Source organism: Aplysia californica, unplaced genomic scaffold, assembly GCF_000002075.1.
Source record: "Aplysia californica isolate F4 #8 unplaced genomic scaffold, AplCal3.0 scaffold00120, whole genome shotgun sequence".
Classification (NCBI taxonomy): domain Eukaryota; kingdom Metazoa; phylum Mollusca; class Gastropoda; order Aplysiida; family Aplysiidae; genus Aplysia; species Aplysia californica.
Genome location: NW_004797390.1, coordinates 1,306,741 through 1,330,998, shown reverse-complemented (window position 1 = coordinate 1,330,998; position 24,258 = coordinate 1,306,741). Strand labels below are relative to the sequence as shown.

The 24,258-nt window shown below is 39.0% G+C and overlaps 1 protein-coding gene across 1 annotated transcript in view; it reads right to left on the bottom strand.

Moving 5' to 3' along the window:
• Positions 1-3,016: 3,016 nt before the first annotated feature.
• The window catches only part of LOC101845160 (rho GTPase-activating protein 17), an 84,121-nt gene continuing 62,879 nt past the window's right edge, over positions 3,017-24,258 (bottom strand). The window contains exons 16-21 of the mRNA XM_005096062.3: positions 22,411-24,084; positions 19,179-19,285; positions 17,262-17,359; positions 15,348-15,967; positions 14,866-14,893; positions 3,017-8,188 (exon numbers count right to left, since the gene is read on the bottom strand). Coding sequence (XP_005096119.2) covers positions 8,158-8,188; positions 14,866-14,893; positions 15,348-15,967; positions 17,262-17,359; positions 19,179-19,285; positions 22,411-24,084 — 2,558 coding nt within the window. The 3' untranslated portion in view covers positions 3,017-8,157. The remainder of the gene's footprint in view (positions 8,189-14,865; positions 14,894-15,347; positions 15,968-17,261; positions 17,360-19,178; positions 19,286-22,410; positions 24,085-24,258) is intronic.

Sequence of the window (24,258 nt, the reverse complement as noted above, 5' to 3'; positions counted from 1 at the left end):
GGGGGGAGTTATGAAATGGCTGCTTATAAAAGAATTGAACATCTTAAGATGGCGATATTTTTTAAAAAGTATTGTTAGCCATGAGGCATTCTGATTCTCACAAAATTCGTTTAGTCAGAGGCTGAAATACCACGATATTAACTCCCACAAACACAAGGTGGGCTAAACTCGTACGTTTACATTGTGGCTATTTAATTTCGTTTTTCACTGCTTTAATTCTGTGGTAAGTTCAAACTAGGAACCAGTAAACACTGCTAGCATGCTATAAGGATGGGGTTTAAACGCCCAACGGTCAGATTCACGCGCTAAACACATTATAGCTATATCTAGTCCATTGAATATGTAGGGAAATTATGGATTCTAGTCAACAGGTATGTTTTGAATTTGATTTCTAAAAATTATTTTTAAATGACAGATAGACGAGAGGTGGGTGGTGGTAGATTTGATATTATATCGGAGACGGACACCTGACGTCTCCTTAATGGTCTCCGGTGCTGTTCTGTTCCCCTTCAAATGATAATAATGATATGCAGTGTTTTCTTATTCATTTCCTTACGTAACTTTCTTATGTATTAAACTTCCTCGTGATCCGGACCTTTTGTGCAACTTGATGTTATCTGAGGTTGTTAGTTTTTAGTTTTAGTAAAAGTTTTACAGCACTTGCAAGATTAGAGGTGTTACAAGAGAGTAACAAACACAAAAACGGAGGATGAGAGAGAGAAGGACGATAAATGAAAGAAGGAGCAATCCACACCAGAGCCCCCGCCAACTACCCACTAAGGTTCTTAGGAGTATCTTTCTCATTCTGGGGGTCTTTTGTTTGTTCAAGTAAAGAGCAGCACATCGACGCAACAAATGTGTCATATACATTGTGCAGAGAAGAAACAAGAGAGACAGAAACAGCAGAGGGAAAGTAAGCTGTCCCCGTCGTTTTATGCAAGAACAATTATGAAATTATGCAAACTGAGCCACAAAAAGTGAAATTATGCGAACTCTGTTTATTTTAACAAAGAATGATAAAGGAAAATAATCAGAAATTAAGCAAAAAATGATCAAATTTTGCTAAATTATGCGGGGTGCATAAAACCACGGGGACAGAGTAAGGAAAGAAGTGGGATCTGACTGACCTACCAGTGCCGCCCTCCAACCACCTACTTCTTTAGTTTTAGTAAGAGTAAGAGTTTTACGGCACTTGCAATACAGTAAGGTCAAATAAGTGCCGAAGAATAGATGTGTTACAAGAGAGTAACATGCACAAAAAAGAAGGAGGAGAGATAAGGACGCTAGATGTTTAATATTAATAGGATAGGAAAGAAGGAGCAAACCACACCAGAGCACCCGCCAACCTCCAACCACCAACTACTTCTAGGTCTCTGCGACAAGAAAAGGCTGGTAGACAGTAAAAGTAAAGGGTTTTTGTTGTTGACAACACAGTCTAGTATAATTGGGCGCTTTTAAGCACAAGAGGGCTATCCCGAAAAATGCTATGTTGAGAAAATCGAAGGTAACGTTTTTGCCCCTTGTTCAGTTTCTTAAAAAATCAAGGAACGTTTTCTTTATAACCAAACAAATATGCACACCATTGAAACCAAACTTCTCCTATAGGTGGGGCAAAGCCCACTTTTGGTGTAGGTCACGATTTCTGGAAACCCCCGAAATCTGGGTTAGCTCGCTTTTCCTTAAAAACGACCTTTCAAGAAGCAGGCTGCTTTGGCCCATCGTATCCTTCAGGGCCATACTTTGGTGTGTGGAAACTGCACTCCAGCGGAGATGATGAAATACATTTCCTAAAGTAGGACTCACCCCCCCCCCCCCCCGGGGGGCAGTGCCACTGACTGTAGAGTCTTTAGGCTATTCCCAAAGAGAGGACATTTCTCGTTCAAGCATAGTAGAATTGTAAATGGGCTGACTCATGTCACGCTCATAACTGTGCCTGATCTACTACAGGGAACTGCTGCTTTTTCTTTCCTGATCCTTACTATTGTCATTTTCCTCTACTTCTTTTGTATGTTTGTCACTCTCTTGAGACCTGCTATTTCCGGTGTGCCTTGATAGTCGAAGTAGACCTTGTGCTGTTGAAGCTATAGAGGTGAGCAGTCTAAGTCTGATTCCCTGTAAAGATTTCTCTGTTGACACCCACCCCTTGGCGCTCATATGACCTTATGCAGTTGCGAGGGCCGTAAAACCCTCTCCTATAAAACAAATTAATAAAGTAGGACTCGGAACTCACGTCTTGTGAGTGCAAGATGAAAATCTTTGCCACAAATGCCACCGATGCTAGTTGACTCACTGAGGTCGTAAAGCGCAAAAAACATGCTGTACAGAGTGGGTAATGGCTTCATGAATGTGGCAGTAATTATTATAAGTATTATTATATATTATTATATTACTATTATTATTGTTATTATGCTCCTATTGTTACTATTTTGATGACGTTTAACGACCAACCAGATAAACCGTTGGTCGTTTCCAAAGAGGAGTCCTTGGTTCCCTGCTACAGACAAATTATACCAGGAAAGAAATAATAATAATGATAATAGTAATATTTTTTAAAGAAAACATTATAATTTCATTTTTATAGCTTGTTGTATAGGCGCTCAACAATGCTCAACCATTATTATTACCCCAGGAAACTTGAACACTCAGAAACATTCACAGCTTCCTGGGAAGCATACAGGGTAAGCTGCCGATTAAGCACTCAAATATGAGCACAAACACACAAATTTTTCACTGCCTATAGCCGGGTACCCATTCCCACATCACATGTTTGAAGTGAAGAAAATTCATCAAAGTGCCTTTCCCAAACAAAATATGTTGGGCCCCTGATGAGATTCAAACCCATGACCTTGATGACTTGATGATTGAGTTTCATACAAAAAAAAACAACCCCAAAACAAAACAACAATAAAACCAACCACCCAAAAAACAACCCCACCTGAAAAAAAAAAGACCAGACCTCCCCCCCCCCCCCGAACAAACAAAAATAAACCCCAAAAAACACAACAAAAATACCTTCTTTGCTCTTTTCACTTAATTGTTTATTCATTATGTTCTACATGCTCAGTACTCAATTATTACAGAAGTGTAAAGCGCTAAAAGACATCCAACTGAGAAACAATACACGTGATGTACAAAAAAAATAAATGTAGAAGCATATTATATGCAAAGGGAAATATGCATAAACTTAAAATATCCACCTCACATGGACACAATGCTGTCACAATATCTTGACCCGAATCTATGTAAGCATAAGAGAAAACAGAATTTGGAAAAAAAAAAAAAAAAAGAAAAATAAATGCATCATTATTATGGTCCTCATTCAGCTCTGAAGGCAGGGGGGGGGGGGAGGTAGAGGGCGGGGCGGGGGGATATTTGACAGTGATAGTATATCAGTACCGTACTTTAAATTTACAAACTCACCCAAAAAAAATGTCGCTGGAAAAAGTTATTTATGACTCACATTTGTTGACTTAGAAAGCTGTTATTTTTAAAAAAAGAAAGAAATTTTTTGTATAATAATAATAATAATAATAACAATAAGGCATCATGAGCAACTTGCAAAACCCTATTTAAAATCTGATCTGCGAACATTTGAAACAGCTTCAATTTCCTATTTTAAATTTTTTTTAAAAATCCAGTCAAAAATTAAAACTTGCAATGGCTATTATTGAATAACCTGCAATGCATGGTCAGAATTCAATTAATTATTTTCTTTTTAAACCCTGGGCCCAAGACAAACTGCCCATTCTCATTAATACAGATCAACATCGATGAGGCCAGGCTAAACCTTACAACTCAAAATAAATACTGATTTTTACACCCCCAGTAAAATGACTGATGGTTTAGGAGACGGGCTACTTCGTAGTTTGACCCATCCTGTCAGGGCTGACCCGGTCAAAGTGGGATACAACACCCCAGTAGAAAGTATGAAATAGACTTCCCCACACAAGAATCAAACTCCCAGTTTTTTTGGGTTTTTTTTGCAGCGCAATGCATTATCGATTCTACACTACAGGCGCAGGTCTTTTGGGGAAAAGCAAAACCCAAAAAAGTATGGATGGGGAAAGGTGAGGGGAGCAGGGGATGGCTGCGAATGGCAATGTATAGTAGCCAAGCCCTCCAACAGTGCGGAGAGAAAGCCAGAGCCAAGTTATGAGGACAGAAGAATGACGAGGTGCTAAGGTCTTCCAGAGACAGCTTCAGAGAGAAAGCCAGAGCTAAGTTGTAAGAACAAGAGAATGATGAAGTGCTAAGGTCTTACAGAGACAGCTTCAGAACACCAATGGTGGTTGGGCGGGCAGGAGGAGAGTGAGTGTCTCCCTGTGTGCACCGGAGTCTGTTCTGACTGGCATCTACGCAGCACGATGGGGCGGGCCCAAGAGTCGTGTCTTCTTTTGTTTTGCCTTTCCTTTACACACTCTCTCTCTCTCTTTCACTCACACACACACGTACACTCTCTCCCTCTCTCTCTCTCAATATCTCTATAATCAGATTTTTAGCAAACACTTAGCAGTTCCCTTAGACAGCAATGTTTCGTGTTTCATTTTGTGTCACTTTCTAAAATTAAATGTAGTCAATCTACAGCCATCCCCCCCAACCAACCTACCCTGCTGGTTACTTCCAGAGTGGAGCCATCCATCCCTTGCCTCTACTCTATAAGAATACTTGACAATTTTCAGAAATCCAATCAGGAACATTATTTTTTTTTTTTACCCAAAAAATTCTGGCCACCAATTCATGAAGACATACAATCTCTTGTTTCCTCTTGCTAACCGGATCCCGCTCATAACTACTAAGGCCACAAGCCAGCAGCCCAAAAAGTAACAGAAGCAACTTAAAATATAGCTACAGCAGACATGATTGTCCCAAAATCAGCAACCATGGACATTTGATCACAGAAAAATAAGAGAAACCATTACAAGCGACAAAAGTAGAATGATGGACACAAATTATAATACAATAAAACATTATTATAAGCATCATTGTGTAAGTCACATCAAGACATTTACAAAGGCCAAAAATGTTTGCCCAAAGTATAAATTGCTGAGGCGCGCTGATTACAAGTTGGCTATTCAATTGCACACGAGGCTATGAAATGTCTTAAAACAAATTTCAGACATGTATAATAATTGATGTACAAAGTAGATTGAATATGAATCAATGCTTTTCAAAGGCTGGGAAGAGGCGAAGTTGGAGAGAAAGAGTGGAAAAAAAACCCAAACAACCAGCAGCACAGATAGACAAATGCAACACATCCCCTCTCTCCCTCACTTTCTCATCCCAAAGAGGCCAATCGAAAATATGGCTATGTACAGATTTCAAGAAAACTAACAAAATAATTTAATCAGAAATGATACAAGTCATACAAAAGGGTTCTTCTCTTAGTCATGTAAGCCTTAGCAAATTATTCATGAGCGCGAAATAGAAGTGAAATCTTTTTGTTTGAAAAAGACATCCACAGCAGAACATCATGTTGATGATGATTGGATAAATATCAGATGAAAAAAATTAGCATCCCTCCGCACAGTCCTCTTTCTCTCACTCATTTGTTCTTAAAAAAAAAAGAAAAAAAGAAAGGAACACCCCCCCCCAAAAAAAAACCAACCCAGAATCTGTTCACATCCCCAAACAAACGCACATAAAATAGATATATACCAATCAAAAGCAACCGCTGAAGAGAAGGTAAAATCAATTGCTCATACATGCTCCAAGGATATCCACAGACTATGAAAAAATAATAATCTTATTCTGTACAAGACTACATAGCTCCAAGTGTTGGGACAAGCTTTTCTTGAAGTAAACATCAATTCATTTACGTCTTTAAATAGGTGTCGAAAAATGCTTTATTCCTATAGCGATTCCTACGCTGGTAAATACAACATGTAGTATTTATACGTATGATCTTCCAGAAAGGGAAGACCAAGTTTCTTTTTGTTGCGGCAAGAAGTGTGTGTCTGCCAATGGGAGGTCTAAAAGAAGCCAAAAGCCAAAGTACAAATGCAACAAAAGCTAGAGAGGCATTTATCAAACAACTGACAACTTGACAGCACCACAAGAGCTCGTGATTAAAAGCATCAATAAGAAATCGAGCATGAGCCATTGATACTTATTTTCAGACCAGGTTAAAAAAAAAAATAACCAAAGAAAAACCGAGATTCAGCACTTTCGCTCAACTCATTGACATATCTTCACACCAAGTCAAGCATTATATTAATATTATATACACATGGTGTCAACGATATTCTGCCACAAGGGAACGACAGAGTCAACATCCAATATAAAAAATTCTATGACAGAAGAGCATAAGGCAAATCCAGCCAGAGCTCCTCTGGACTGTCATTAAGAGGAAAGGATTTAGAAAAACACTCAAACCAATGTGTTTCTTTGGGTCCATCTGAATCGAAATTGTGTTTGATGAATGAGATCTTCAACACATTTACAAAACTAAGAAATTTGACTTTTATAAACGGGACAGACATTTATAATGAATATGATTCATAACTTTTGCCATCAATATTCCACAGACCCCTTCAGTAAAGTCAGTAACAAAAAACAAACACAAAAACCCACCAAAACAAAAAGGATGAGAGTGACTTTTTGAACTACAGAGTCAGGTCAATGTTAAAATAAATTGTATTATCTAGTAATGACATTTTTAGAAAAGCATAATACGTGCATCATTACAATGTGGAAACTCTCACCATTAAGACAAAACAAATTGAGAAACTACGTAGCAATTTAGCGAAAAAATAAAGAGAAAAATTACTTTGTGTATACTATAAGAGAATAGACACAAAGAATGTATTAAGGCCTAAGAGTTATAGTTCTTCGACATGTAACAGTATTACAGAAAATTATTCCCGATTTAGAAAAATACCAACATACTAAAAGTTAGTCCAGAGAGAAACAAAAGTAGGATTTTTCAGGTACACACTTCAAGTTCTATCTTACATTTGTCTTTATGTTCAATGTATCTTTCGTTGTTTACATTGTTCCGACTAGTTTTCAGAGTAGGCAACTGTGCATACGCTGAGACAGTTGAGTGAACCTCCATCAGATTTGATCCAGCACGTAGCACGTATCATGACGGAAGACAATAAATAAATCTTGTGCCACCTTGAGCCGTATAGTTTAGCATACTACAGGCTTGAAAACTTTGTTTCAGTATATCAGGGACAACCAATGTCTGTTGCAGGGGTTCGTGAAGTCAGGTAGACATAATGTATCTCATTAACTACTGGGTAAACTGTTGTCGTGTATGTTTTGTTTTAGTGTTAGTAGAGGTTTTACGGCCCTCACAACTGCATAAGTGTTGTCAACTGCATAAGTGTTGTGTATGGGAAGAGGTTATGCGCACACTGAAGCAAGTAAAAACACTAACTTTTTCATCTTTAAAACAGAAAGCAGAACCTCATAATTCTGCCTGTAACTATGTATATCTATTCCTGGTTTCCCATCAAATTAAAAGCTCAGTTGCAAAAGCCGGCAACTAGCTACTGTCATCTAAAAGCATTTGTTTGGGCAGTTTCTTATGACTATCTTGAAAACATATCCATTAACCTTATGTTCAAATTGGCATCAGCTTTTAGATTGTGTTTAATTAACGATGTCAACTTCAATTTACTACTGTAAAACACAGTGAACTTTTGTCAGTAGTATAATCACAAGGCAGTTATTGCTTCAAGTGGAGAGTTACATCCTCATGCAAAGTACAGTCTGTTCATATCAACAACGCCAACGCAAATAGAGACTGATGTAATTATTTTTAAAATCACATCAGAAAATGAGCAGTCTGTACAACAAGATGATTTTATTCCATCCTCGGTAACAATTTTAAAAAAAAGAGACCACCTCTAACTCTGCTTAAATTTCAGCTCAGTTCAACGCTCTTACTCATAAATACTTACTAATAAACCATGCCATGCACATTTCAATCAGACACAAACCATAAAAACAATAAACGGAAGTGTTAAAAAAGGAAAAACAAACAAACAAACAAAAATAGGCAATTATTTGGTGAGTGACATCTTGTTCCTGAACCCACAAAGAAATCAAAATCATGGGTGTCAAAAATTTATTGTTTAAAAAAAATGAAGAAAACAAAAACCCCTTTGTCCACCACAGCTGGTTGTTTGATTTTTACCATTTGGTCACAACTCAGTGGCTTGCAGATTGTCCAAGTCTATCTCTACACAGGAGGAAGACAAAAGAAACAAAAGGGTTATTTCAATAAGTGATCAGTACACTTACATTCAGACTGGTGATGGTCAATAGGACACAATAGCAAACGATAATAAAATGGTACGCACAATATGCAAATACATCAGTGCTTGAGCGGTCTACCACTAACGGGTCTAGGGTATCGTGGTGGTAGAAGGAGCAGATGGGGACAGGCAATGACAGGAGACAATGGCAAGTAAGATCGTTGATTTGTTTGTTTGTTTGAATAGAGAGAAGCACATTGACAAAATATGTGCTAGGAAAAATAAGACAGACAGAACCAACAGAGGGAAAAAAAAAGAAGTAAGACCTACCTAAAAACTTTTCTTCAACCAAAAAACCCCCACCAATTAGATCTAAAGCAAATGTTAATAAATAAAAAAAATTAAATTTTAAAAGTCATTTCAGACAGTCCAGGCATGGACTGGATACCTATACCAACCATCTGTCTAGCTACACAGCTTCAGAAAAAGAATGCAGAAAAGGAGCAAAATCTCTTTGTCTTTAAGCTTGACCAAAAGTCCTCTCAATTAATGTTAACTTTACATTTGTTTTTATAGTTTGTAAGAGTTGAAATTCCAGGCTGCTTACAGAAGATGTTAAAAAAAATGTTATTACCTTCCTACACTCAAGATTTTTTTTAGAGAAGACAAAAAATGAATAAAAGAAAAAAACAAATACAAATTTAAAAAGTCATCCTTCCGTACCATTCATGCTTCGAAAGTTAAAAAAGAAAGCGTGATAAGACATACTAGAAATTCTGCTTTGTATTAACTTTTCTGCAAGGCGGTGTAGTATCATCAAGGAAAGGGCAATGTACCGCTAACACACACACAAGACAAAAACATGAGCTCACAAAAAGAAACGACTAATAATACTTTTTGAAAAAAGTTTATCCCCCCCAAAAAAAATCCCATAAATGCGTTAAAAAAATTGGGAGTATGTGATCATCTGGAGTGACTCACCAATAATTACTTTTTTGTATTGCTTCTAGGGAATGAGAATACGAAAAAGAATCTTTCAAAAGTAAACAACACGAGTCGCAACAACAGGGATAGAGGGAAGTTTTGTTTGTTTGAGCAAAGAGAAGCACATTGACACAATAATGGTCATATTTTAATGCTGGGGGGAAAAGTACGATAGACAGAAACAACAGAGGGAAGGTAAAGATATTGGTCCTGCCAGTGGCGCCCTCCAACAACCCATAGGAGAGGGGGGGGGGGGGGGGGGGGATGATACAATTTAAATCTGCTAACATAGCACTACAAAACAACAAAACCAACACAACATAAGAAAGAGGGATGGGGTGAAGGCCACAATGGGGAAGAACCTGCAGAAGCAGTGGAGAGAGGGAGGGAGGGAAGGAAAGAGGAAGAGTGAGAGGGAGAGGAAGAAGGACGGGGGGAGAGAGAGAGAGAAGAGAGAGAGAGAGAGAGAGAGATGGATAGACAGTGAGAGACTGATAAACAGAAACAGTCAGAGAAAGAGACAGAAAGAAAGTGAGAGAGAAAGATAGAGACAGACTGACAGAGACCGAGAAACCGGGTGAGAGGGGGAGGGAGACAGAGAGAGAGAGAGAGACAGAGAGAGAGAGAGAGAGAGAGAGAGAGAGAGAGAGAGAGAGAGAGAGAAAGAGAGAGAGAGAGAGAGAGAGAGAGTGAGAGAGAGAGAGAGAGAGATACATGGAGAGAGAAACCGCAAGGATATCTTCAAATAAGCATATGGCCACTGCAGGCACAACAGGTAAAATAAAGACATTCCACAACACTAATACAGTACAACAAAAAGAAAACATTGCAACTGCCATCTGATACCTTAGACTGGAGGCTAGAAGACTGCATTATGCTAAATCTCTGATTTTAAACATACTTTTGTTTAAAAATATATTTTAACATAACCTAAACCATCCTGCCCCCTCAAAAAAGAAAAGAAGAATGTGTAACACTTTTAAAAGAAGAAATATGTCATTTTAAATGTGAAACAATTCACCCCATTCAAAACAACGGGCTGAAGTGAAAGATGAAATATTAAACAGAAAGGAAGAAAATAACTCCTACCCCACTGTGGTTCAAATCCACATTCACTGGATGTTCCCTGAATCCATTAACAAAACAACTTCACCACAGTACAAAGTCTACACAGAATAATTCTAACACAAGCTCTCATCACAACACAGATCAACTTCTAGTAGGTCATAGGGTGGAGAACTTAAACCAATAGTTTGGTTTTTTTTCTCTTATTTTCTAGTTCTCTGTCAGTGTCATCATTCCTTTGACCTTATTAAAGCCGTACATAACCAATATTGGGTCTTTGTGCGGCTTACTAACCAGTACGACCGCCTAAAAAGGAAACCATTTGTGCATCTTCTCCACTGCTATATTATGCTCATTCCATATTCACAATGACTGAAAACAGCAGTGGCCTCTGAAGGTCAATGGAATATTATGCCAGATGCTACAAGTTCTACTTAAGACTGATAAAAGACCACACCCACTGTACATACATAAATTTCATATAACAATCTGTCATTATATCACCAGCAAAATTCGATTCCCCAGTCTTTCGAGTCATGGAAACCTGGTTAATACTTAGCACACCACTCTAAACATTCTGCAGAGGTAGCAGCGTTTGAGGGAAAAAAAGTTTCGGTTCTGTACCAACTCTGCCCATATCACCATATTGACCAAAAGTTCTTTTCAGTCAATAAAACACTGCTTGTGTGACTCCCTGCAGCCAACAGTTGCACTAAGAAAAGTAAAGAGTTATTCTTTGAAGAGAAAATGCTTAAAGCGTTGAAATTCTTTAAAAAATGTAACATACTGGAGCATGCCTTTTTCACAGAGAGATATTTGTGCCATATAGTAGTATACAACAGTAATGCATGCCTGCTGAGCCATATCTGAGTAAAGCTCTGTGTGCTGCACGCTAATAGGGAGTTGTGATGAGAGATTTGTTATTAAACAAGACATATCCACAAGTCCCCATGAAAAATATTCCTACGGCGCAGCAGGCAGTTCTGCCAGCACTATGTAAATACATACTGACACAATGCACACTTTTCTAGTGAGGCCCCCATGCTCATTGGCCTCGACACAGTGTTAACCACAACAGCAGACAAACTGACAGGAGATGGTAATGTGAACTACTGCAACAGCCAGTGGCATTCAAGCGAGTTAGGTTTACCACCGTCGGAAAACTGTACATGTACACAAAAAAGAACCAAAGCTGGCATACTCCTGGGTTAGTACAATATTGAGACATGCTTTGACATACAAGACATTAATTTCATGCTTGATGACAACATTCAAAACAGAAGAAAACACACAGATTTCCTAGATGAAGACATTAATTAGACAAAACCTGGCATCTGCATAGCCTCTTACAAGCTCCTCTTTAAAAAAATAAACATAAAAATAATTGCGTGCCAAAAGCAGTCACTCCTTAAAAACTTTTTACATTTCAATGGCCTCAAGGTGATAGTCCTCCTATGCAAATTGTTATCTTTCATTTACAGATCAAACTTATTCAACCCGCATTAAACAACAAGTCCATGTCAGAATGAATACCTTCTCATGGAACTATGAGCCTTAACATGACATGATCAAACCAAAATAGTCTAAAAAGTTTGAAATGTGGAGAAAAAGTGTGCAGTGAACACATCCGTGCTCTTGTACACAATGTTTCATGGAAAAACGTGCGAAAAAAATGCAATGGGGGGAAGGACACCTTGAATTACACCAAAGTGCAGGTGTTCTCAAACAGAAGGGACTCAAAACACGCCAAGGAAAAAGAGGGGTTCCATTTTTCATCATCTAGCTTTGAAAAAGCTTTCCAACAGGTAAATAAGTATGTGCCTTTAAGAGATACATACAAAAAAGGTCCTTTGTAAGTTGTAAATGTCTTAAGATTTCCTTAACACAATTTAAACTATTTAGACTGTTTTGACCCTGAATGTCAGGGCACAGCTAATCTGAGAGGGATACAATGCCCCAGAAAGTAGGCAGAAATCCTCAATACCCCCCACCCTTTTTTTCCCCTCTCATGGGAATCAAACTTACTTATTCTGCATGAGACACCTATCCACTACACCACAGAGGCCGGTCAAAATAGGTCAGATCTATCTATCAAGAAACTGAGTTCCCAATTCCCCACCCATAGCAAATAACAATTTCAACTAGAATACTGGTATGCCATGAAAAATGAAGTAAAAAACCCCCAAAGGTAATAAAAAGGAAGACGAAAAAAAAAAAAGATTGTGTAAATTCTGAAGACAATAAGAAATATTAGAATATTGAAATACTGTTGATATCTTCCCAAAACAGCCACACAAAGCACAAGTAAGTAGTAGTAATAATAATAATAATAATAATAATAATAATGATAATAATAATAGTCCTTCAAAAAGTACACAATCAGCATCTTAAGAGAGGAAAAAAACAACAACTGTAAACATAAGTCCGTAAATATAACCTCAGCATGTTGCAGAAAAGCACACGGGATGGGGGTCGGGGTTGGGGGGGGGGGGGGGGAATGAAAGACCAACTGCTGCTGCACTCAAAGGTGTGCGGTAGTAGATTGAGAATCTCTACGGACAGGAGCAGGGAAAAAAAACAAAACGCACACATCAAAGCAGCAGCTGTAGTAAATATACACTGTTACACTAATGGAAGCAAAGAGGTTCAGGAAAGTCACAGAAATCTCCAAGTACTTACTTTGTGATTTTTTTTTCTACATATCTTCACTTTTCTAAGAGTGAATGAGAGACAAATAATAAAACAGAATTATTACACAAAAAATTTCAACTTAAAACATGGAACTGCATTATTCATGAAACAATTAAGTTTAATCTAAAGGTCATACACATTACATACATATTCAGATAAAGAAACATTCTACACTATCACTCTCAGTGTGAATACTGATTTTAATAGATTTGTGATTCAGAAATGATTAAACTGATAGCAATAGTGCTTTGCTTCACAGGCTTTCGTACATTGAACAAAGTCTAAACTTTAGGTGGAGAGTTCTGAGGCACATCTAAGCAACATGTGTGAGGTGTAATGATTTTAGATTAGATACCACCTTCCACGGGGGGTGGGGATTAATTTATCCTATAAATACAAGGAATTAATTAAAAAAAGCATTCCAACCTTTCCGGTAAGTCAAATTTTGTAGGTCAACAAAAAAGAAACAATAATAAAATCATGCATAAAAATGTGTAGATTTTTATACACTTGTAACAACATCATTTAGACAGTGTATTTCATGACCAAGACAGGTGTGACATTAATACAAATATAAATGAATTATTGTACGAAGCAATAAATAAATGTCTGAAAGAACTCAAAATTGATAATAATTGAAACGAAATCTTCATGCATTACAGTATCAGAATATGTTGAACAAAAGTAGCTTAGCTTTCACCAGACGGCAGCACTCTGGCCTCATAACTGACTTTATCCTTCTGTTAACAAGCTTCCTATTATCTTTCGACATAAGTTAGGACTCTTTAACTTTCGAAGAAGAAGAGCTATTGCTCTCACAAAGACAACAGACTTTCTCATAGCATGAAGACGTACAAATAGATGTAAAGACTAGGAAATGAGACTGCATTTTCACATCACCCTGGGTTTGAAGGACTAGCTATGAAAACAAATTGAGCGACATCAATCCAACAAAAGGCAAGTGTGTTACTGGTCATTGTACACATCAAAACTTACCCAATGCAAAGACCAGCTATAAGAATCGAATTTTCAGTTTTCACAGAGAGAAAGAAAACAACTCCCGCGGAAAGTTTCAGCAAAAACTTTCTTGAGAGGGCAGGAGGAATATCAAATGACAAAACCTAGAAAGGAAATTTAGCCATATGATGCAAGGAATACAAAGAATTAACCCTCATAATATTGTGGAGCAAAAAGAAACTCAATCACCAAAACAGTGAGAAAACCTGAGAAACGAAGAAGCAGAATGGAAATCTAGACACAGAAAAACTGCAGTCTCCACTGACCTCATACCATGAGCCAATAGACAACAGACAAAAAAAACCCACTACATGCTCACACTGGATAGGGCATGGTATTGCATCCACTTATCTAAATTCTGTTGTGATTCTTGTATCACTTCCGTTCATTAATATTATTATCTAGACCGTCAGTTTAAAAGGATTTATGACATAAGTCCAAAATGGGAAGAATGAAGAACAATACAACAGGGAAGCTTATTACTGGAAAAAAAATCTACAAAGCTTGAAATAGAACAAGAAGAAAGGAAAATAAAGAGAAGGCTCCTTTCCTTCAGCGCAAATTTATATGTTTGAAAGTATACGTGGATAAGCTCAATAACTGACAAGAATTTCTACAGGAATGGGAATAAATTTTCCAGCACCAGAAAATTCCCTTTTCTACTTTATTACATTTCAACCAATGACTCAGAAGAACTCTATAGATAAAAAACCCTCCAAAAAAATGACTACAATACTTTGTAATTAGCTTTTCCAAATCAAACTCTCACAACCACTTGGAAGAACAGAAAGTCCTCAGCGGATGAACATATCACATCTCTGTGCATGCACCACGTCTACCTCACTTCACACAAAGTAAAACTTGCAACAAAATATTACACCAAACAGCCATCACAAAACGTTACCTGAAGTGATTATGAAGAAAATCCTCAGCTTTGAAAAGTAGAGAACACGAAGCCAGTAAAAATGTAAGTCGAGCAGGTAAAAATGAAGTCAAAACATCCCAATCAGAAACTGTACATCAAAATTATCAAGAACTGTCAGCAGAAGCATCACAATTTTCAAGAGACTTGCACTTGTAAAACTTTTCAACTTACAAAAGCCAAATCAACTCAGGTTGAGGAGGAGAGAAACAGAAACCAAAGTTTCTTATATCACAATTTGGTATCCTCCGACTCCTTTGCAATAGGAGGAGGAGGGGGAGGTGGGGTGGGCCTTGGTCTCATACTGCTATGCCTGCCCAGTGTGTGGGAAACCCCGGGGGCAACTAAAGGCCGAGTGCTACCATCTGAGCTCTCCGAGTTAAATCCTGCACCCTGGCTTATTACACTGGGTGTGGAGTTGTTTGCACCACCGCTCTCAGCAATACTATAGGAAGACAAACTACCTGCATTGGGCACACCGCAGCTGCTGTTGCTGTTGTTGTTGTTGTTACCGGGCAACACCGCCACCTGCGGGTTGACCATCGCCCCAGTGGACGCCGACCTCTGGTGACCTCTTCCCGCCGGAGGGTTCAAGGCTGGTGGGAGTTTTGGCCGTTCCGGCGGTGCTTGACCCGGTCTCTCAGGTGGAGGGACTGAAGGTCGGTTACTGGCCGAGGAGGAGGAGAGGGAGGAAGAAACGGAGGACGGCGCCTGCCCGTACCAGGACTTTAGTCTGTCTCTGTCTTGTACAAACGGGACCGAGGAGGACTGGGACTGGTACTCTGAGGGGGATTCAGGGGAGGCCAGAGGCGCGGTTCGCACCGCCTGCTGCTGCTGCTGCTGTTGTTGCTGCTGCGACAGGCCGTTCCCAGCGCCACCACCACCACTACCGTTGTTGCTGTAGTTGATGTTGATGGCCGGTGTGACACTGACACCTCCAGCACCACTGTCGCTGCCTGTGGCGGGCCTCCCAGCGGTACCCGCGGTGGCTGCCGTTACCATGACGGTGAAGGGGCGTTCAGGGGGAGGGGGCGGTGCTGGCTTTCGTGTGATGCGTCTCAGCAGGGGGCTCGATGTCTCCGGGCTGCACAAAGCCACAACAACACCAAAACAAACTTAAGATTGCAATGAATATTTGGGGGGATATTTTTGTCATCTTTATTTTTCGCTTTAGTATGGGTAAAATGTCCTAGTAGATGCAAATATATACCGGCAGCCCAGTATCAATTTAGCTAGTTTTGAAGGTCACTTTAAATAGCATTCTCGATGGTAAATTTGGGAAGTCATCTCAAGTCTTATCACTGATGGATAGAAAAACAAACTGGTTGGCTAATCCTACCTTTTTAATGAGGTTATTTTGTAAAATGGAAGTTGAATCCCCACCACATCATTAAAAAAAATTTAAGTTGAACTCGCACCACACCATACCTAGATGCCAATTAGTAATTTCAAAGATGAAGTACCTGGGCCACTAGTAAGACAGAAAAAACCCAAAACAAAAGAGAGTAAAATAAAGTATACACGTCAACTGCTAAGTGTAAGACTCTGCCCTACGCCATTTTAAAAAGTGACTTGTGACGGGAGTTTTACACTGAACAGTCGACGTGCATATGAGCATAAATGTCTACGGGTGCTGTTCTACACTGCGAGCAAGTGCATCTCCTACTGGTGCAAGAATAGTGGGTATGTATCAATTATCGCCAACCCACTGGGGGGAGGGAAAGTACTGACTGCTTGTCTATGAAAGGACACAGTCAAGTTTTCTCTCATTTGTTCACAATTACAGAAGGAACACTGAGAAATAATGATAATGATTTAGTGCTTGAACACCCCTCCCCCCCTAAAAAAAAAAAAATTTAAAAAACCCCCAACAAAACAAACAACGAACAACCAAACAAAACAACAAGAAAATCGCTTAATAAGTTAAAGAATGTATGATGAAAAATGTAGGAGCTACCGTGACATCCTCCAACCACAAATGGCTCAACATCATGAAAAGAAATAAGTAAGACAATGCCAAATCTTGAGTTGACACAGACGAAAAGCAAAGTGCAACAACTGTGGCAATATCAACACAGTAACATCCACTAGCAGTTTTGTGCCTTTAAAGATTACATCATTGAGGGACGGACACACCACTGCAAAAACATCCTCAGCTTCAACTTAGCTGAAACAGTGTGCAATGTATCTAAATCAAAAGCAGAACTCTGCAAAATGCATGATGAAACTTACCTTTTTTTCATTTTGGAATGAGAAAAAATACACCAAAAATCTTGAATTCCAGATGGGGTCCTGAAAATGCCTACCCCTGTGCACCTTTGCATACCCTTCACACTGGCAGGAACAAAGAAAACCCCCCAGAAAACACAAGTACGCACCTGTCAGAAGGCACAGGTAAACTACCAGTGGAAGAGGTGTTGGTTGGGGACATCCCAGGACTTGGCTGGTAACTCGCAGCAGAGTTGGCAGGTGCAATCTACAAGATGTTTAGTTAAGTTTTAGTACGAGTTTTACGGCACACCTCTAATCTTTGGCACTTATACGAGCCATTTGTGTTGAATATGCTGTAAAACTCTTTTCATGCAACACAAATACGTCATATCAGTGCCAAAGATTAGAGGTATTACTAGAGTAGGGTGTAACATACAAAGAAAAGAAGGAGAGATAAGGACCATAGATGGTTACTTTTTGGCTTTTTTGGCTTTAGTAAGAGTTTTACAGCACTTGCAACACAATGAGATCATATTGTTGCCAAAGATTACAGGTGTTACAAGAGAGTAACAAACACAAAAAAGAAGGAGAGAAGGACGATAGATGCTCGATAGAAAAGAAAAAAAGATGGTTGACAGGAAACAAGGAGCAAACCACACCAGATCACCCGTCAATCACCCACAATCTACCAGACAGAAAAACACACAAAAATAAACTGAGACACAAAACAGTACTATTATCTTAATGCAATCTTTCCTTTAAGATCACTGTTTAGTTTAGTTTAGTTTTAGTAAGTGTTTTACGGCACTTGCAACACAATAAGATAATATAAGTGCCGAAGATTAGAGGTATTACAAGGGAGTAACAAACACAAAAAAGATAAAGACAATAGATGTTTGATAGGAAAGAAGAAAAAAACCCACACCACAGCACCCGCCAACCACCCATGATCACTTTTTCCTGTCCAAGTTGACATTATGAGGCATGAAGCAACAAAACATTCTGTACTTCAGCCTAGAGTATCTAAAATAAACTACTGTCTTTATCATATATGGGTAGTGGCGGCAACAGTTTAAATCAAAAAGGTAAAATACAGTCGTTCCTGCTCGAACTGCAATCTGTATATGGCAATCACATAAGACAATCACCTGTACAAACGGCCATTTCTCATTTCCTCAATTGCACATTAAAAAAAATTATAATGCTATTGTGTAAAGACGGCCATCTGTCTAAAGAGGCCACTGTTCTCCTACGCAATGGGTGGACTTCTTCCGACAATTTCGGCAGAATGTTTATAGAAAACTCCTTTTTCGAATTACAACCATTCACAAGACCCCTTTCCAGGCCCCCTGGACCATTTTTATGTAGGATGTCCTCAAGATTGGCATTATGTTAGTACTACTGCCCATTATCCCAGCTACCACCACTAGTTTAAGAGGCAAACAACAGTAAAATATTCACTAGACAGTACCAACGATAGGAAAAACAACATGTAAATATCAATACAAATATAGTAAGAATGTGAAAAAGGTTGGCTTCGTCATATTTCTAATCAACAAAAATGAGAGTATTAAAAGAAACCAGCCAACAAAAAAACTTTAACAAACACATACTCAAGTAGTCGAATCCTAGTTTATTGCTTGCAAAGGCAAGTTGGCACATAAACAGCCCCATTATACAAATAAAAAATAAAAAAACAAGATTAGGGCAACGGCAACATGGAAAAGAAGTAATTTTTAAAAAAGGAGATAACCACAGAGAACCTCCGCCAACCATCCCTCATATTCTCGAAAAATTGACAACAATTAATCCAGCCTGACCAAAGAATAGTTACCTATTCACAACCTAACCAAAGAATAGCTATTCAAACCTAACCAAAGAATAGCTATTCACAACCTAACCAAAGAATAGCTATTCACAGCCTAACCAAAGAAAAGCTAGCTATTCAGAGCCTAACTACCAATTCACAACCTAAGCGAAGAATAGCTATTCACAGCCTAACCAAAGAATAGCTACCAATTCACAACCTAATCGAAGAATGGCTATTCACAGCCTTGCCAAAGAATAGCTATTTACAGCCTCACCTGGACACTGAGGGCTTCCATACTGCCCTGGCCCTGGTCTGCCTGGTTGGGCACGGCCCCTTCCTGGTCATCCTCGTACAAGTACCCAACGTTGGTGAAGTCCAGCTCTGGGGAGAAGGAGGACATACGGACGATGCACAAACTGACGCACGCACAAGACATTCAAGAATGCTGCGTTTGGACATAAATCTGACTTTCAGGATCAAATCTCTAGTCTGATCACCTTGTGAGCTATTTCTCTTCTTTTTTTTTCTTGGGGGGGATTGAACTGTTCAAGATAACCTTACACAAACAAGAGTATTACCACATATTTATCATGATAAGTACAAATTTCTTTGGAAGAAATGTTGGCTACAAAAACAAGTCTAATCTTGGGGAAAAAGGCAACTTTCCAGACACTGTCAAAGATTACTTTGCCAACTTGTGAAAGAGTCTTTATATATATATAAGAAGAGTGAAATAAAAAAAGAGAAGGAAAGAAGAGCAGGTGGTCTACAGCGAGTGTAGAAAAAGGACATAAAAAAAAGCAGAGGGACAGACTGACGAGCAAACAAGCTGATACTCTGAATTATCACATCACTCAAAAAAGAAAACAAACAATTTACAGAACTTTGCTGAACAGAATTTTAAGTCTTTCAAAGCGCTAAAAACAGAATTATAACCAGCTGTAGTCTTTTGAAATAGTGACATAATGTTTTTCTCTTTGTGTCTTTCCAGTTGAAGATAAAGTTGTCAAGTTTTGAAAAGTGCACCTTGTAAATAAACAGACCTGACACCATCACGAAAAGAAATCAGTTTCAGAGATTTACAATAAATAAAGATGACAACTCCACATGATCACTGCCTCAAAGCCAAAGAAAAGAAGTAAGATCTATCAGTTGCACCGTCTGACTCAAACCACCCAGCTACGACAAAGGTGAAGTACTCCCAGTGAAAGCTTTAAAAAATGTCAAAGTGTGATCCAATAATATTCGATTAAATTTTAAACAACTATATAGCACATAAGTTATTCCCTTCATCATACACATGTCCGCAGCAGAGGTTCGTTCGCAATCTCCCCCCCTTCCCCCCCCAAAAAAAAACCAACAACAAAAACCCCAAAATATTTCCTGACAGGGATTTGTCTATTAAATTCTTTACATAACCCCTCACCATTTCCCGTCATTACCCAAGATACAGAACAAGAATTGTTGTGGGAAAAGAAAAGGACCTTTTTTTTTACATACCCAAAGTCAATTCTAACAGACAAGGGATATAAAATATAACTTTCACTGATTTCACCAACAAAAGACAAAAGATATGTTTATCTTCTCTGACATGGAATATAATTGCCACAGAATCCACCAACAAAATAACTTCCAAAGATTTGACCTATGAGAGAGATTGGATCAAGTCCTGAAACTGTGAAAGTAAAAGGGCAGGCCATTCGCTCTACAAACAAAACAACGTCCATGTAAGTGATGAAAACATACAGAGACAAATGTGGAAGCTTACAATGCATCGGGGATTTCTCAGGAAAAATCATGCTGTAGTTGAAATTCAGAAAACTCAAAATGCACCACCCAGCGTCTATTTTGAGACAATAATCCAAAAGTTTTGGAAACAACGGTTTGATTTCTGTGTACATCTATCCAATTTTGATGATTCACACTCTTTAAAGCACAAATGTTCATTATCCAAAGTCAACAGACCATATCTTTGATATTGTTTTTCCCCGTGTATCAATGCAAAATACTCACGACATTACTGAAACAAAAATGTTTAGTTTTTTCACTTTCTTTTAAAAAAAATGAAGTTAAGCATTTTACGTCCCCATCAAAGCAATTTAGATCATATAGAAGTTTTGACCTTCCCTGGGCACTCTATCCACTGTAATTCTAAGTATGTGAGTAAAACATTTTTTAAATAAATGAATGAAAACAATACATCTACTTCCAAATATGGAAAGAATGAAATATTATTATAGAAGTTCAAAACAAAAGCATTTTTCCATACTATCTCTCTTGAGCTTTGGAATAACTTTTCCTCCAAATTAACTCTGTTCAAAATCATAATAAAACCGGTCATAGATATATCAACTTCCGTCAAGCTTGATACAAAAAGGAATATTAATATATTGTTGCAATAAAAGAATACATTTTTGCAAAGTGAAAACTATGGAAGAAGTGAAACTATTATAGAATAATAATCAAGTCTTTTTTCTTTCTTTCATATGGGGAACTATTTCAGAACACTAATGCATGATATAATCACAATATATGTCAGCTTATATGCTGGTGAACTACTTCAATATTCTATAGAGACATGGTACAAATTATTGTAATCAAGTTTCATGCACGGCATGGCCATCACAGCAAGGCATTGAGCAAAGCTGAGGCAGAAGCCACGCATATACCCAAACTATCAGGTCTTAATAAAACATTACGGACTCAGACTGCATTACAAATATGTATAGTAAGGTGGAGCATAGTAACCGGCAAACAGAACTTACACTTTCTGTTCTTCATGTAGAGTATTTGTCAATCTAAACCAAATATTTTATGAGAAGTAACCTCAGGAGAATGAAAGTGCTATTCATCTCAAACCATATCTTCAAAAGAAGAAGAAAAAAAATAAAAGAATGTGGTTAAATTAGTTCATTATCACAACAAAAAACTATAAAATGTAGCTACAGAAACTCAGTAAATGATCCATCAAATAAAAGCAAGTCCTGTATTAAAAGCAAGAGAATGAACATAACTAAATGTAAATCGGAACAAGACTTTCAAAAGACTATATCTGTGTGAATATAAACAAGTTAAAAGGTCAGTTCCCAAAGCTATCTATATATAAAGCTGTCTAAAAAGTTTGGGTATCACTGACAATCTCGTCCATGGACATCCTTTGTCTGTTAAAAGTGTTAGTGGGTTTCATCAGTGTGGTCCAAGATGCTTTAGTTGGATAATAGATTATAACAAGTAAGGGGAACGGTAATCTATAAAGTTTATGGGTACGACATAAAAAGAACAAAAAAATGAAGGGAAAACTTCCTCTATGTCACAATCAGTTAAGAACAGCTCATCCCAAGATTAGACTGGAATTACAAACAGGTTGAAAAAAAAAAATCAAAATCTTTAATACTCCAAAATAAGGTAAAAAAAAGTGTTTAAGCAGAGCAATTTTTAGCCAGCAATCCATTCCAGGCCAAGAAACCATGACAGGCATCCACATCCAAAAGACGAGCTGATCTAACCTGATTTGTGATTATGTGCTGATGCTTGATGCACTTCCTTGGGCTTTTGTTGGCTACCGGGGATTTGGTTATAAAATTCAGTATCCAAAGGGAAGGGTCGAGGGCCTTTGAACTGCTGACTTGTGGAAGAGGAGGAGGACATAGGTTTTCTGCCCACTGCTGCCCCTTGTTTCCTTTTCGCATCAAACTGAGGCCTAGCTGGAGTTTCGTTTTTATTGTATGTCTCTGGAGCAATGTCCGACTGAGTGGGCGGAGCCTGGGAGTGGCGGTCATCCCACATGGCTCGGACACGGGTCATGTAGTCTGAAGACGTCTCCCCTGCTCCTAAAGAAGCTAAGGCAAAAGCAGTGCTGTAGGCATCTTGGTGGAAGCTCTTGTCCACTGGAGGATCGCTAACCTGCCCTGCACTAAAAGAGGCCATGTAGTCGCGTTTGGGAACCATATGGCTGGTAGACTGCTGAGATTTCGTCATGCCGGGCTGGGTCGTCATCATATCTCCATAACTGGATGATCGCGGGACTTGCGATGCCTCTGTAGATGAGGCACCAGTGCCAATAGAATCAGGCTGGAGTGGAGCAGCGCCCAGCTGGGACCTTGACACTTGAAGGGGCCTCTGATGGTGGCTAAAGCTAGCACTACTACTCTGGCTACCAAACTGGGGTGGGGGAGCTACAATGCAAGGTTCTGAACCTCTCTTCAGAGAATGATACTCTCCAGGCCTTTGGTTTGGCCGATTCCATGAAGCTGACCCAGTGTAACCTATATTGGGGTCCTCCTCGCCTTTGGCTAGAGATAATAAGCTAATATTTGGGGTAGACCCAGTGAAGTATCTAGCGTTAGGCTGCCGGGCACTGGGTTGATAGATGGCCGAGTTGCTAGACGACAGCGGGGACTGAGAACCGGACCTAGGGACACTTTCAGACATCAGGGGGGACACTCTCTTGTACTGGCGAGATGGCCGCGACGGAGGGATGGGGACGGGGCCAGCTTGTTTGTCACCGTTAACAAGATTATCCGCGCTCCCCCTCAAAGAAGACTTGTTCCCACTAAGCATACTAGACCTACCCAGTGTACTGCACCTATTGTTATAGTAAGGGTGGTTGGGGTTAAGAGTATAGACAATATTGTCATAGTCACCGGTGTTAGTACTATTGGGTGCTGCTAAGTGGCCATCGCCACGGCTTCTACCACCAAGCATCAAGCCAGACGTGGAAGAAAGCTTTTCACCTTTCTCCTTACTCTCTGTCTTAGGGCTGGACTCGGAGCGCGTCGCAGCCTTAGCGTCAAACTTCTCCGAAAAGGGATTGTACTCATCCAGACTGCTGTCATCATCATCATCATCGTCATTATTGCTTCCCTTGCCTTTGGTGCTCACTTTTTGATTCGCCCCTTTTTGGGTGTTCTCAAGCTCTGTGAGTTGGTCAATACTGCCATTGTCACTTGTTGACATCTTAATACTTTCAAAGCTCGCGTTCTCCTCTAAGTCATGGTCTGTTCTTCCAGCAGCGGAAACGTTTCGGGCTTTATCATTTGCACTACTACCCGCTGCTCCTTCGGCAGCATCTTTAAGCTTTTGCTGAGGGTTCTTGTTGGGAAAAGAGAAGCTAGAGGAAGCTGGTTCTTCTCTACAAGGCCTAGGGGAACTCCCGTGACCCGTCAAGTGAAAATCAAAAGCTGTAACACAAAGGGGGAGAAAGGAGCAATGGTGTCAAAACCAGATGAGGGGACAAATGAAAGGGGAATGGAAAATAATATACATGAACATATTATGATATTACTGTAGTATTATATTTGGAAAGGTTGAAAAAAAAAAAGGAAATATTATAATTATAAGGGTACATATATATA